The 16884-nt window shown below is 35.8% G+C and overlaps 1 protein-coding gene across 6 annotated transcripts in view; it reads right to left on the bottom strand.

Annotated features, from left to right (window-relative positions):
- Nucleotides 1–228: 228 nt before the first annotated feature.
- Nucleotides 229–16884, bottom strand: part of pcdh10 (protocadherin 10) — an 80043-nt gene continuing 63387 nt past the window's right edge. For all 6 annotated transcript variants that reach the window (XR_010006252.1, XR_506484.3, XM_062980850.1 and 3 more), the window contains one exon: nt 229–8336. Coding sequence is in view for 2 of the 6 variants with exons in the window: in XM_008111890.2 (XP_008110097.2) it covers nt 8317–8336 (20 nt within the window). In the remaining 4 variants the exon portion in view is untranslated. The remainder of the gene's footprint in view (nt 8337–16884) is intronic.

The raw sequence follows: 16884 nt of genomic DNA, 5'->3' as shown, positions 1-16884 counted from the left end.
CTTACCAAATGTTGTGCAGCTGTTTCTTTTTCATTGCAAATGTGTTCTTCAGGCAACCGAATGGATGATTATACACATGAACATCTTTCATTATACACAGGAATATATCTTGAATATCTGGAACACATTGAACTGCTCTTCTTCTTTTTTTAGTGATGTGATGTGACTTCACTAACTGAGGTATACTTGTACATCTTAGTCATAAATCCATTACAATGGCCAGTAATATCTGTGTTTCAGAAATGATTAGCACTTTATTTCTGTAGTACCTTAAGAGTTAGTCAGCCGCATACAGTAGGCATAATCAAAAGTAGACATTCATTGAAACAAAAACACTGCATTTTGAATGTATGAACGAAGAGATTTGCCATTACACAGAATCAGGGGTGACCGAGGAAGTCGAATTTTCACAGTGACTATATATTGGACTAGCCCTCCTAAATGTGTTACTCGTGGTTCCTGTTGCTGTGTACTTTCAAGTTGTGTCTGCTTAAAGCAAACATATGATGAGAGTTTCTTGGCATGATGTGGGTAGATGTATGTTGTAACACTGGGTATGACTGGGTTTCAATGATTGTGCAAGGTTCAGTCCAACACTCCAACTGCTACACAATGCTAACTCTCTATATGTGAAAGGGGAACTATAAAAATTACTCAGACAGATGAATCCTCAATTTCTTTTGGCCTCATCCATCTATTTCCACCCCTTGTCAGTGTATTTTTCCAATTTGTTCATTCTTCTGCCTAGAGGAGTTCAGGGCAGATGTCTTGCCCACAGCTTAACAAAAAACAATCCAAATGCATTTCTTGTACAGGTCTTGAACTTGCCAACCAGATGGATGGATAACTTGGATTTGATCTATAGCCTGAATCCATATTTCATCTTTGGCTTACTGCAAGAATCCTGACAATATCATCATACTAATTTATGTTATCCATTAACTGTTAACAAAGTAAAGCCAGCCACAAAGCTTTCTGCAACTTGTTCTTACTGTTCCAAGGCTGAAAAGCATAGAAGAAAGATAATACTCAATTTTCAGTAAGTGAGCACATATTATATACGTTATATTTTAATTCTACCTCAGGTAAAGGAATAGAATCTGAATTGCAAACTGAAATTTCATACTGATATTTGGAAATAGAAATTCAATTTACACCTAGATCCCAATGTGTTCATTTGTGTTATTTGTCTGGAAAATTGGGGAATGTATTCCTATGTCAGGTTAATGTCATTATTTAGTGACATTGTTCTGATATAATGGTCAATAGACCACAATTTCTTATTTACTATCATTGTAAAAACCTTTGACTGATTTGAACCTGCTATATTTTTTGCACAGATGTTACTTTTGCAATAAAATAAATAAATAAATAAATAGGTGGTTAAATTAGAAAAAAAAAACACGTAGAGGAGTTCCATTTTCTAATGTGGATGGATATTTGTTTTACATGTAATAACATTGACCGGTATATGCAGTACAACTATCAGTCTGTCTTCATACTCTACTAGAATTGTTTAATGACACAGAAGAAAAACCTGTGTAGAAAACATTCTTAATATAAAAATCCTACATAGGATAACAAAGACATTTTCTATATTAAAGTATGTAAAAACATTGAAAGTAGTTTAGTATGCTTACAGTGTTTAAAGTAGTTTATGTATAGAGAGCACATACTGGGATTTTAAAGAACTTGTCTATAGTCCTTAGAAAGTAATTCATTACTGCATACCACAAGCACTAAAAATAATGCAGCATAGTGGATCTGGACATGAAGAATTTGAAATGAAATGTCTATTCCACCTGCAAGGTACTGGATGACCTCAATCAACCCTCTATCTTTCACAGCCTGAGAAAAATCCTCATATATAAGCAATAACTGATTGAAAGATGTGCTCTCACACTGCAATACTTTCAGACAAGGCTTTTATCGAGCAGGGGAAGGCGGGGGAGATAATGTGAGGCATTGCATTTGGCACACCATATTGCCTTCCCTTTGGCTTCAGGTGCAGGATTATTGTCATATTCTACTACATTTCAGTATTTTGCAGCTGATCCTCCTCCTCATTATGGAGGATGCAAAAACTTTAATTCACACAAAAAAGAAAAACATAGTGAAAATCACTCCTTAGTTCCACAATTCATACACACCCCTTTCACATACATGACTGTGGGAGAAATCTGGTTGACCATGTAGCCATCATTGTTATTCGGTGTCTTTCATGGACAAAGCATACCTGGTAGCCAACATAGGTAGCATGAAACTATAGGTCAAAATACAGTTGTTAGACCCAACCTGAGAAGACCCACTGACTCAAAGGATAATAAAATCAAGATATATATAAATATATTGCTTTACTGGGACTACTGTAGTCAGGATTAGCAATTAGATTTAGAGTTTAAATTGGAATGTCAAGACAATTTCATTAAAATTGGTATTTCTGAAACTATTTTATAGGATGGATCAGGATTTCTTGATTAGTATTTTACAAATATCTTTTTAAAAGACTGGCTTTACTGAAGGTCTATTAATGAATCTGAAAACAACATTTAATGGTAAGAGTGTTATGAAACTGCTTCCTATAAATGTGATGGAGTAAGCACGAAATGACTATTTAAGTTTCACACAGTTAAATGCTTTGGGGTTAAAAAGAAAAGAAAAGAAAGAAAAAGGCACACACATCCCAATTTGTTAAGATAAAATGTATTTCCCTTCCCAGCATGGGATGCTTTGAACTGAATGTATTTTCTTTTGAGAAAACTATAAACACAGAACTTTGCTTTGTTTTTCTAGTCAGCTCAAGTCTAATGATTGAACTTTATTTGACAAATTCTCACACAATTTCAGTTCATGAAAGCTGTCCAAATTTGTTCTCGCCTATGACCCAGAATAGTATCTACAAAGGCACAGATACCCAGCAATGGATCTGAACTGTGTCTGTGGGACAAAGCCAGTATCTATAGTTGAGTATATCAGTTTTATACCAATACTTAATTCCAAATTAGTAAAGAAGAAAAATAAGATGGAAGAGGTCTTGAAGAGATTTCCCAGCCTTACTTGTATGGGATCTTTGAGGTCTTTTTTGGGCTGTTTACATTGGGCAAACAGATTAAACAATTTCCTTCTTCTTTTAATCTTCTGCTGGCAATACTTTCTGGTGCAAGTGTAAATACTTATGTTTAGACATTAGTTATGACTTTCAGGATTGTAAAATGCATACTAAGAAGTGGGAGAGCTCTTGACCAAAGCACAATGAAATTAATGGGGATAGTCTAATAGGCTGCAGAATCTAATCACATTTAAGGCCAACTGATTTATTTTAGCATGAAATGCCATGGATTTAAATCTACTTCAGATGCAATTGTGGAGATTAATATTGCAGCCACAGTCATTTAAGCAGTTACATGGCTGGGGAGATGAGAATAACGCTCAACAAAGAATTGTGCTCGGAAGCCATTTATTTTAGTTTATTATAGAACCTATCTCTGCAACCAACCCCAAATTCTTCTGGTTGTTTTGATTAAATAAAAACAATTCCTTGTGCATACTTCTTTTGTACTTTAATAGGAGTGGCAGTGCATGCATGTCCCTTTCCATTTAGGAACTTCGGGCACACATACATACTTATGTCTGGTTCAGTTTCTGGCTTCTCTGCGTTGGAATAGTAAAGACTCTTCCATAAAATCTAGCCAGTTACTTTTGTCTCAATCTGCTTGGAGTAAAGATCTAACTTTGCAGTTCTCCAGCTCATGATAGTGAGTTTTCTTAGCATTCAAACTGATGAAGCAAGCAAAAATAGCAAGAATCAGTTGAACCAATTTAACTGTCAAAGCTGGAACTTCATAAAATCTAGACAGCCACTTTTGTCAGTCAGTTCTCATCTTAGTTGGATATCCAACTTGATATCAGACAGCTCCATTACATGTGATAGTGCATTTATTTTAGTGTCCCTACTGATGAAGCAAGCAAAAATAGTTACTATTTAACTATGCTGGCAAGAATGAGATAAACCAGTAACTGTCAAAATTGTGGCTTCTCCATCATTCATAGCTGGAGACAAAGAAAGTGTTTATTTTTGCATGATTAAGTACTTTGGAAAGCTTACTCAGCTGAGTAAAAGAGAGCAGAATTTGTACCACATGCATTGCTCATATTGTGACCTGATTGCGATAATACATTTCTGGTTGTATATATGGTTGCAAAACTGAGAAATGTGGTTTTATCTTTATGAATATAACCCAGAAAAGAAATAAAGTAATTATTTTATTGTTTACCTCTAAGGAACTTTAAAAAAAAACCATTCACACACACACACACACACACACACACACACACACACATCTTTAGCTTCTTTAAAAAGAAAACAACTTATATTGCCTGATTTTGTTATGCATGTATACAAATGTGGTGAAAATTCAAAGCAATGTGCTTGAATTATCTAATATGTACATGAAAATCATTTTAAAAATACATGTTAAATGCAAACTACCAATTCTAAAAGTTATCCTACCAAATTTCAATTTGTGTGGAAACATATGGCATTAAGAAATATGTACAACATTGTTTTCTTTTAAGTAGATGCTGCCTGATATCAAGACTGCCATGGTTTTACCTGGGGCTTTTAAATGTCAATCAGAATTTTTTCATATAATTTTGTAAGCTATGTGAAAGCTTCCTTAAATGGTTTCAGTTGTAATATAAGGAATTAACAATCTTGGAATAAACCTAATTCTGTTCTAAATGGTTACCACAAGTAAATGAGAATATTTTGTTTTCCTTTATCCTGACAATTCATGAATTGAGAATGAACTCAACAATTAATTTACTTTGGACTAATTTTTGCCTGTGTAGTAGCTGTAGGTGTATACTTGATGTCTTGAACAGTAAAAAAGAAGGCATGGTTCATATGTTTTTGTTTTGACCTGGTTATTTGATTGTGATTTTTTTTTACCATATACATTTCATTTGGTGAATAATTTCATTTGCATCATGTTCTATCAGATTAAAATCTAGGTTTTAAAATAATATTTTCCAGCCAGCAAATGCCAGAAATTGTAGAGGGAAAAAATTCAAATGAAATATTCATGATGGTAATATTGATGCCACAAGTCACTTTCCAGTAATTTTATCACATTAAAAGACAATTGTTAGCTTTTCTTTCCACTAGCAAATAGGAGAGAACCAAACAGATTGTGAATGGTTTCCCCTTGTAGTAATGAAAAAGAATGATGACAGGTCAATCTTGTTTCCACATGTAAGGGTCCCACTGACCTCACTTGTACTGCTCACATACATAAATAGAAGAAGGAATGGCTAAAGCATGAAATGAATACACATACAGGCCTATTTCTCCTAGTCCATTGTACAGAGAAAGGAATGAAATAAATGCACTAGAGACAGGTTAAAATCTTACTTATCATAAATATTTTTCTCCAAAAAGTGCATGCAAAATGTGAGGGAGATTTTCAGTAGATAAAGACACTTTAATAGTCTATAAAAGAACAAAATGTGATCCCCTCTTCTCAACAGGACAAGAAACAACCTTAAGTTACAATATTCACCTCTGTATATAGAGGTTGTAAAAATAAAGCAAAACAATTTCCCAAATGAGCATTCAGTTTCCTCTTTTAAACGCAGCAACAACTTGACAGACTTTACCCAATGATATATCATCTACACATTTCATTACTAAAATAGCCAATTTCCCCCCCTCCTCCTGTGAAACTAACAAGGCATAGAGGTGACTAATACTCCTGTTACCTAAAGCTAAAGAAGACTTTACGGCTGTGTTTGCTCCAATTGATGAATATTTTTCTGTGCTTTTTCCTATGATTTATATATATCATACACATTTTTAAAAGGATCCCAAGAAATAGCTGTTAATTTTAAAATAGTTTAGAAATAATCACTGACAAATTATTTCCTTTTCCTGATTAAACCTTGGTAAGTAACATCACACAGACACACACACACAACTTAACTCTTGATGAAATATACACACAAAATTCCCAGTCAATCAGTGGGTATTTGGGAGAAAAGTATTGAAAGAGTAAACTCTACTTTTTATTCTAGAGTTAGTCTGATCTGGAACATATACTAAGCATTAGGGCTGTGATGCATACACTGGAAGTTGGATGCTCTGAAAGCTGCAAAACTGTGAATCTGCCAGAAGTTTTAGTTCAAACAAATTTTAAGAAATTGATTCACAATGCTGAATGTATTTAGGAGAGCTGTGAATCTGCCAGAAGTTTGGTTCAAACAAACTTAACAGAACTATTCATAATGTTGAACCTGTTTAGGATATAGGATTCAGCACCCTGGATAGCTATTTTCAAGGGGGAACGAAGATTTGGACTGGATTCATGGCCCCACTGGATACATAATCTCCATATGCATACATGTGAAAGTCCAAAGATATGCATACAAAGAACTCTCCACTCTATTGAGGTTACTAGGGAATCCTGCACATATGGGATTTTAATGTATCCTTTCCCACAGACATGGAGTCCTACATCAACTGTATTTTCACTTTTTAAGAAGCTTATGGAACATTTTTCCCATTCTGAATTACACTGAGTCATGCGATACCCTGTGAGCAATATTCAGTGTAAAAATGCACTTTGATGCTCCTTGCGTTTGACTCCAAAGTGTCCAAAACAAAATCAATTCTTTTCAACTGATACAAAAGGGAAGTGTGTCCACTAATTATCTCCAACTAAAGTAAATGTTGTTATCAGACATGATTTTATCATTTCTTTTGAAAACAGTCGTCATGACAAAACACAGCAGTGTATGGGAGTAAATAAGGACAGAAGAAATTATTCTTACTACATTTCACTTTCCCTCAATGATACTTATAATTAGAGAACATGAAAGTAAAGGTGACCTTTACTTCGCAACATTTTCAGATTTTGTCAATTTATTTTTTCTAATAAAAATATCTTTCTGAGATACTCCAAAACACAAAATTACTATAAAACAACACATGCGGGATTAACCTGGTTACCAGTGAAAAGATATATAGGCTACTTCTAATTTCAAATTGCTTTTATATTGAAGGGATAAATTCAAATAAAAGGATGCAGCTATGATGAGCCTTTCTCCAGTAATATTTCTGAACCAGCATGGAAAGATACGTTGGTATAAAACTATGTCACAAAATGATATAAGTCAGGTGTGTGTGTGTGTAGGGAGATTTCCTTAAAATAGTTATCCTCACTTACATCATATACATTGCAAAATGCACAGACACCAAGTGTACTTTTTAACAACATATACATGTGAGTTTATAGAGCCTTTATAAAAAGATTTCTTGACTCCAAATTAAAAACCATAGAAATAGAATCAAAATGGTGGTGGTTGAAATATATATACTTTGATAGTACATAGTCAGTGCTAAATTTCATAATTATTGACAGCTGTATCTTTGGCATTGAAAATTCAGTACAACTTTCAGAAAAAAATGTTGTTGCTTACAGCTCATTTTTCTTTTCTTTTCTTTTTTTTAACAAGGACAAACAGGATTGACCAAAGTACAAAAACGGGGGAAGTATTATTAAAGATTTCTTTTATTTTTAGGCAAGGATAATTTAAGGACCCTGAATTACCTTCTCACTTTAGTGTATGGTGCGCACTGTATGAATTCATTTAAAAATCAACTAAATGGTACCACATTTCCCGGAAAATTATATGTAATATAATATATATTTTATATTTATTTAGAAGCTTTGAAATAGTACAGTAAACACTTTGCAACACGGTGTATAAACTACAGAATGTCTTTGATATTTTGTGGGCCTGCAGATTAACAACATTTTCATGACCCACAGGTGAAAAGAACATGATTCACAATTTCTTTTGTAAAGTTGGAATAGTTTGGGAGACACTTGATCACACAAAAATAATATAAAACAGTCAAGTTTAAAACAGTGATATTGCATTTATAATGCATGTTTCCATTTTTAAAATCTGTACGATTGGCTTCTTGTGGCGAATATAAACATCTAAAGGGCTCAGTGACATTTTGGAGAGAGAAACAGAAAGAGAGAGCTATATAGTGCTGTAAACAGGCACACACTGATCAGAGAGGCAAAAAATCAGTTGCCCCTTGAAGTTTCTACAGTTCCATACATTTCAACTCATTTCTCAGGCCTGCTGAGAGCAGTTAGGTCCTATTATTGGCCAGGATGTCTCCAACAGCACAGTAATTCTTTCTGTTAACACAGATGGCCAAGATAATGAAGTTGAAAAGTTGATGCTTTTGTTGGTCGACTTTTGTGCAAATCATGCTGCTTCAGGTAAGTCCCGTAGAATTGACTAGCATATCCTTTTCCGTGCTGTGGGGGAAAAGAAAGAAACTTCTAAGATATCAAGCAATAATTTTATGTCACATTCAACACATTGATGGTGCTCAGTACTAATCGGTATTCAGTGCTCTATTTAAATAGTTTTGAATAGATAGAGCTTAATAAATGATATTTCAACATTCCATTGTAAAAAAAGATTGATAGAACTATCTCACACAATTTGGGAAGAAATCAGCATTTCAAGGTTCTATTCATTCAAATGGAAATAATTAAACTCATGCTTAATTCTTCCTTGGTGAAATTAATAGAGCATACTCACAATGTTATATAAATATTCCTCAATATTAGTTTTACTGGTTACAATAGCATGCAATAAAAAGCAATGTAAGCATTACAATTTTAATTTTTTAGGATGGGTTTGATTGTGTCCATTTATACGTATATTCATAAGGGACCAAGGGACCATAAAGGTTTTTAGTTAGTGAAAACTCCAGGTATGTTTTGTTATTTTTACAAAAAAGCGGCCTTTTTACATCATCCTATATTTTATTAGCTGGCATGACCAACCTCAAAAATCACAGTTTATGCACAAAATGAAGATGTATATCTGCATGCTTATTACGCTAGACATTTTCTGTCTTCTGTAGATTGCCATATTGATTATAAGCTGGCAGAGATGTGAGTATATACAGTATACCAAACAACCACACCAAATTCCAGATCAGAAAGAACAAGGTTTTATAAAATTATTAATACTAATTTTAAAAACAATGCTTTTCCATTGAGTTAGTTAAGAGGCATTGTCACAATTGAACAAAATGTGGCTTTAGGGATGAATATGGCCATTGGGAGCCCAATTCATGTCTCCTAAAGCCACCTAGTAGGCTCCAAAAGCCCCCAAATCCTTAAATATATTTTGTGCCATATTTTGATTGATTTATTTACAATTTTTATCGTATCAGAAGCAAACATACTGCAAGTCACTTCTGGTGAGAGAAAATAGTCCATCTACAAAGACGTTGGCCAGGGTGGGTTACCATCCTGCTGGGAGGATTCTCTCATGCCCCCCACAAGCTAGGGTTGACAGGAGCTCATCCCGTCTTGCAGATTCAAACCGCCAACCTTCAGATCAGCAGTTCAGCCGATACAAGAGTTTAATTCATTGTGTCATTGCGGCTCCGTATTTTTTTTACATGAAAACTGCACACTCCACAAATTTCAATCAAAATAGTGATCGGAAGTGTCATAATGTGTCATAATTTCCAGCATGCTGAAACCCGACTATGTGGGATGCTGGTTGGTAGAGAGTTAATTGAGTCCCACCCTTCTACAGCTGCCCATCCCAGTATCAAGTGATGCTTGGTATATAGATATGAGAAACAATTTGTATTGGACCAAGACTGACTAGAAGAAGCCCTCTAGAATAATGGCTCGAAGTCTTCCATATCCGACACACTTGGGGATGCCCAAGTACTGACACTGGTCATATAATTTGTTCTAATGGATATTTTGGTGGGGTCCATCTTGTCCCCGATTCCTGAAATGTCTAAACATTGATGAATGACTTCAAAAGACTCCCCTCCACCCAAGTATATTTAAAAATGAGCATTGAAAAATGCACATATTATAAAAATGTACTCCAAAAATGCTATACACATCTTTTAGTTAGGAGAGAGATGGCATTCAAATAATTTGTTCAATGCACATAATATTGCACACACCTGAATAAATAAATAAATAAAATCCAACGTTTGAAACAGGACAGATTCCATCCCTTAAACACATATACAAAAGACACAGTCAGGCATGGACTAGATGTGGAACTCAGAAAGTGGGAGGAAGTCTCCAGGCAGAGGCGGTCCAACCATAAGGCGAAATAGGCATTTGCCTGTGGCGCCATCGTCCCGGGGGCACCATCGTCCTGGGAGGAGGGCACCACTCTCCACCTCCTTCTCTTTCGGGCCTTCCAGCGGCCGCGCTGGGCCTTCCGGCCAGCGCAGACCCACCTTCGCACCATGCAAGCCCACCTTTGGGGCCTTCAGAGATTGTGAGGTCTGTAGGAACTTGGAAGCTAGGTATGTGGGGTTTATATATCTGTAGAAGGTCCAGGGTGGGAGAAAGAACTTTTCTTTGAAGCAGGTGTGAATGTTGTAATTAATCACCTTGATTAGCATTTAATGGCCCTGTGGCTTCAAGGCCTGACTTCTTCTTGCCTGGGAGAATCTTTTTTTGGGAGGAGTTAGCTGTCCCTGATTGTTTACTGTCTGGATTTCTTCTGTTTTCAGAGTGTTGTTCTTTATTTATTGTCCTGATTTTAGAGTGTTTTTTTAATACTGAGGGCTATTTGGGTTATCTAAGTCCACACTGCCCTATATCCCTGTTCAATGTTTAGTGCTAAATTTGCAAATATAGTAATTCCTACATAACATTACCATGTATTGAACTGCTTTTTCTATTGATTTGTTGTAAAACATGATGTTTTGGTGCTTAATTTTTAAAATCATAATGTAATTTGATGTTTTATAGGCTTTTCCTTTATACTTCCTTATTATCCAACATTTTCGCTTATCCAACGCTTTTATTTTTCAGTGATTGGTTTGGGGGGGGCGCCAAAATTCTGTTCGCCTACACTTGAAAAATACCTAGGGCCGGCTCTGTCTCCAGGTGCACCTTATAGAACAGGCATGGGCAAATTCGGCCCTCCAGGTGTTTTGGACTTGAGCTCCCATTATTCCTAACACCTGGTAAGCTGGTTGGGATCTTTGGGAGTTGAAGTTCAAAACACATGGATGGCCAAAGTTTGTCCATGTCTGTTGTAGATGTGTGCAATCCTAATTTTAAATGGCTAGTGACAGGATATCTAACAAAACTACCTCTACTGCCAGGGTCATCTGCACATAATTTCTAACATTCTCTTTAATTGGATGTGGGTTAAAGTAAGAATACTAATGGACCCTACAGGTCTGAAGCAAATATTTGAATTATTGTGTGTTGTGTATCATTCTAACTCTCTTCCAATATAAAATAAGATTACTGCTTTAGTGGCATTTGGATGCAGAAAGATCATTCTGTGATTATATATAATATAAATAAATAAGGAGCCCCCCGTGGCGTAGTGGATTAAAAGCCTTGTGACTTGAATAAATAAATACTGTTTCCAAACTAATAGATTTCACCTTTATCTTGTTATCTGAAGCTAAATTTAAGTTTTCTACAAGAATATAGAACTTGTTTTCACATTGAACCATTACACAATCACCAATAGATGTATCTGGGAGGATAGGAGAACTGATTGAAATATATATACATGCATATGTGTGGATAAACTTTTCAGAGAGCTCTCTTATATTTTGCATTAATCTCAGCATTCAGATACAAGAATATGAAGGAATGCTGAAAAATAATTTTTTTAAAATAAGTATAAGAGACCAACTCATTAGACAAACGGGTATCTACATCTGACAGTTTGTTATGAATGTACTGTATTATCACTTGAGAAATCAGCTATTTTGACTGTGATCAAGAGCAGATGTAACAAATTGGTACTAGAATTCAGAAAAGACACCAGATCACCCTAACTGGATTCTGTGGTTGCAACTAAGAAAAAAATCAACTATCTTTGCTGAACTATTTTCTTGAAAATATTATAGTTATATTAATACTTTGGATGCTTGTAAATAGAGGCTGGATGGCCATCTGTCAGAGGTAGTTTGTACTTTTCCTGCATGGCACGAGGTTGAACTAGATGGCCCATGTGGTCTCTTCCAACTCTATGATTCTATAATTCTAATACTGTACAAGGTCCATCATCAAACAAACTAAATGAATAAGGACAATTCAGCATTTTCATGTTTATGGTATCTTCAAATACATAGCACGATTTGTGTTCCCTAGGAAGGAAATAAGTAGAAAAACATAAAACTATTCCAACCAAATATTGTTAGCTGGAATCAAATTATGTAGGCTAGTTTATGTAGGATATAAAGCTAAATTAAGCATTCTGTAATTAAACCTAATCTTCAAAATTAATGTAAAGAGAATATGAAAAATATAGGGGCTTTAGGATCTTCAGTGTTTCTGTGTGATAGATTGAAGAAGAAGAATAACTGCATTTATTCACTTTATTTACAACTGTTTTTGTAACATATTTTTATGCAAACCATCTGGGCTATTACTACTGAAGGATAATATCAATGTTTTGTTGTGGTTTTCAACGAAGTGTCAGCTCTTTCCACCTAAAGGAAAGTATTTGAAAATAGTTTACAATCAAAACAATAAAAACATACAGCAAAATTAAAGCAAGCAATAATGACCAATGAACAGCTACTTTTAGACTGCAATTTGTGTCCACCTCCATAGGCATAAGTGCATTCCACTGTCTTGGGCTTACTTGGATTGTACTATTAGGAAGCAATCCTATGCGCATTGAAAGTACCCTTATAACAGTTAAATGCTAGCTTCTACAAGCAGAAAATCGGATAACGAAGAAGGCCTTCATTTGGTGGCCTTCTTGATACTGTAGTGCAGGGATCCAATGCTGTCACTAATGTAGGCCAGAAAACATTAGAGAACATCGATATAGAATTATAGAATCATAGAGTTGGAAGAGACAACATGGGCCTAGATAGTCCAACCATCACTATGCAGGAAAAGTAAGATCAAAGTACGTACCCTTGAGAGATGACCATCCAGCCTCTGTTTAAAAGCCTCCAAGAAAGGAGCTTCCACTACAATCCAAAGCAGTGAGTTCCACTGTTGAACAGCTCTTTATAGTCAGGAGATTTTTCCTAACGCTCAAATTGAATCTCCTTTCCTGTAATTTGAATCCATTGTTCTGAGTTCTAGTCTCTAGGGAAGCAGAAAACAAGCCTGCTTCCCTCCCTATGACTTCCCCTCACATTTTGATACATGGCCCTCATCATATCTCCTCTCAGCCTTCTCTTCTGCCCAGCTCTTTAAGCCTTCTTTTTAAGCTGCTCCTCATAGGGCTTGTTCTCCAGACCCATGATCATCCTCTGGACACCTTTTTGATGCAGCCCAAAATCCCATTGGCTTTTTAAGCTGCTGCATCACATTGTCAGCTCAAACATGAGCCAACAATGTGATGTTCACTACATACCCACTAAGACTCCAAGATCTTTTTCACATGGATTGTTGTCAAGTCAGGCATCACTCATTTTGTCTCTTTGTATTTCATTTTTTCTGCCTAAGTATAGTATCTTACATTTGTCCTTGAGGTGCAGTTCACCTCATGCTGAAAGCCTATCTTCCTGAAAAACCAGACCATGGTCCAGGAAGCCAAATCATTCTTCCTGACACCATCTACAGAGCCAGTCATTCACCTTTACTATTATTCTCACCCTTCCTGGGCTGCATCATGCAACTGGGAAGAGAGATGAAAAGGTAACCTGTACATTATGATCTTTTAGCTTTCTTCCAAGAGTTTCAAAATTCTTTCTGATCTTTTGAAGACTATGACTTGCAGTATCATTGGCTACTACATGAACCAACAGGAAAGGGTGGTGGTCAGTGAGCTTGATGAGTCTCATCAACCAGTCAGTTACACGGTGGATTTTTGCCTCAGGGAGATAGCATACTTCTCAAGACATCCTATCACATTTGCAAAACACCACATATGTTCTCCTCTGGAGGAAGTCCCCTACTAACAGCACATGTCTCCTGTGATGAATGGCTGGGTCACTTTCCTGTAAGGTGTTCTGTAGGTCTCTTGAGACCTGACCCTGTTGCTCTTGTTTCTGTTCGTTTTCAATTGGATTCTGTAACTCTAAACTGGCCTCCTCCTCAAAGACACTCATGCATCAATCAAGTCAGATATGTCTAAGACCCCCTCTTCATCCCCAGTATGTTCTTGTTCTACACTGTCTATGATTTGTGGAAAGAGCCTCTACTTCATTCTGTAATGCCAGATAATGTGTTTGTGAACTATCCTCCTCCCAGAGACATCCCATATACATTCATCAAGGACAGTCCACTCAGCTGTATCTAAGAAGCTCTCATCCTCCCCAACCTGTTCTACTTCCTCATCATCTGTTACTGGGTAGATAACTTCGGGTCAATTGTGTACCTCCAGATTCACAGAACGATGCCTGGTCCTCCTCCTCCTTGTAAGTGTGACATTCCTCTAGGCATCAGCTTTCTCCACATTTGAAGTGACCTCCTCATAGTCATATCCTGCATGTTCATCTGACTTGTGTTGTGCATCGAGAACAGACTGCTGGGCTGTGTTCCCTAATGTCTTTAAGTGTAACAAGTCGGGCCTCTATATATAGGATCCTAAATCCCTTTGCTCTCCTAAACAAGGCCTGACTCTGTGCCAGACCTGAGACTGGAATAATTCCTTCCTTGCCACTGAAATCAACAGACCAATACACGGATTTAAAAAATAAGCTGATGACAATTTGTTGGGAGTACTTTCATTGTTTGTACCAACGTGATAGGGAGTTATATAAAGAGAGGTGGAATTCAACCATCTGTTCATACGCCAAAGACTCTGCAGAGGCTGAGGGCCCATAAAAGACTGAGTGATATTTATAAAGAACATCTTTTTTTAAAAGCTAGACAACATTGAAAGTTTAGGTTTTGACAGTATTTTTCATCCATTGTGGTCACTTTCAACTCTATAATTTTAAGACAACTTTTTTTTAAAAAAAGGAAGTCACCATAGAAAGTAGTCTTGTACTAATTACTGTAAGCTGTTAGATGTCCCCCCCCCCCCCCAAGATACTTAAGATTGCTCTATTGACATTATATAACACTCAGAGCTGAGGCTTATATATAACGTCTATTGCTCAAATATTCAATATTAAATGTATGTAATATCTCCTTTAAAAAGAAGTACTATTCTTTTTATATGAAATCTAATAGGGTTGAGATAAAGGTGAGTCAAATTCCAATTTTAGACTGCCAACATGGGGATGGGGAAGCTAAGGCCCAGTGAACTCTGCAGAATATATTTCTAAAAAGGCCATGTCTAGGCTTTATGTTTTACTTAATTGCAATTCAGTCTCTATTGAAGTCAGTAGAATCAGTTATTAAATCCCCTTGATTAAAATGGAAATAAGTTCAAATAGCTAGATGTAGATTGAATTATCGTTTTTATAAATGAAGCCATTTGAAAGCCAACATGGTATAGTGGTTTACTATTGGACTACAATCCATACTTTGTCATGAAAACCCATTAAGAGACCAAGTCATATTATCTGAGGGAGACAAACCCCATTTGAACAAATCTTTCCAAGAAAACTCTATGAAGGAACATGACAAGAGCAAACATATACTATTTTATCTCTTTTCAATTAGGTATCAAAGTGTATTGTTCATTTAAAAAAATACTGAGCTTTAATAGGAGAGAGGTCCCTAATAATGCAGCACATGCTTTAGAAGGCCTAGAATGAAACTCAGAATGGAGCAAGGAAAAAAAGCTACCTGAAACTCTCAAAAGCCACTATTAACACTACTAAATTAGATGGAAAATAAGATGTACCAAACACATAGAATTGTCTTATTATTGATGATGATGATTATTAACCACAATTAATGGAAGCATAATGACTAGAATCCAAATTACTATGAAACTAGTTCCACAATCTTTGGCTTGTTTGTTAGTAGCAGTTCTCCCTCCCTCAAGGCATGTAGTTTTGGAACTCTGGGAACTTTCAAAAGAATTTGTTATATGGTATGCGGGTCATTTGTTCAAAGAAAGAAAACCCACTGAACTTCTTGTGAGAACCTAAACTACCATACAGAGCAAATTACTGGAATAGAAAAACTGAAGGAAGATGAAAGATGGATAGCTTTAAAAAGAAATAGTCTCCTTTCATTATTTATTGGAACACAAAGTACAAAGTGAATTCTGGATTGTCTTTGGTATTGCAGTGCTATTTAATGTATTAAAAGATAGAGAAAAGAGGCTATTTTCTTGAGTTGTTCTTTTTCCAATGATTTTGACAGCAAAGTAACAAAATCCATGAAAATGGTGTTTAGGTGGATTGTGAGATTTAAGTTTTAGGGTCCAAGTAAGTGAGTGTTTCTTAACTGACTGCTGAGTTAATACATGTAAATAATAGTTGAGATGGTTGTTACTGCTATTGTTTAAATCAACTCACTGTTAGGTTTTTCAAGCACAAAATTGGTAGTTTTAAGCAGTACTTACAGTAAGCTGGGTTTTAACAAAAGAGAACTTTTCCCCAGTAAAGAATAATAAGGCATGGACTATAGCCCACTTCAATTATGTTAAAATTAATGGTGGTGATGGAATAATTATACACACCATTCATGATCAAATATGGATGATAATCCAAATATCCTAGCATTATTCAGGCAATTGATGTGTAATGAATAAAAATCCATTATCTTCAATCAGGTGACAAATGGCAAGGTTTTTTGATAAGGTGTTTGAAGTGTCTTTGTTCTAGCAGCCATTTTAAAGTCAGTTGCACATTGTCTTGGCTGGCTTAAGTGCTTCCTGCTCTGAAATATCAGAAGTTCCTTTGTTGGTTTCTAAAAGAACATGGCTACTTCTCTAGAAACTGCAACCCTGAACTTATTCACCAACTTG

This window comes from Anolis carolinensis, chromosome 5 (genome assembly GCF_035594765.1).
Source record: "Anolis carolinensis isolate JA03-04 chromosome 5, rAnoCar3.1.pri, whole genome shotgun sequence".
NCBI lineage: Eukaryota > Metazoa > Chordata > Lepidosauria > Squamata > Dactyloidae > Anolis > Anolis carolinensis.
Note: the sequence above shows the minus strand (reverse complement) of the source record. Positions and strands in the feature narration are given on the sequence as shown.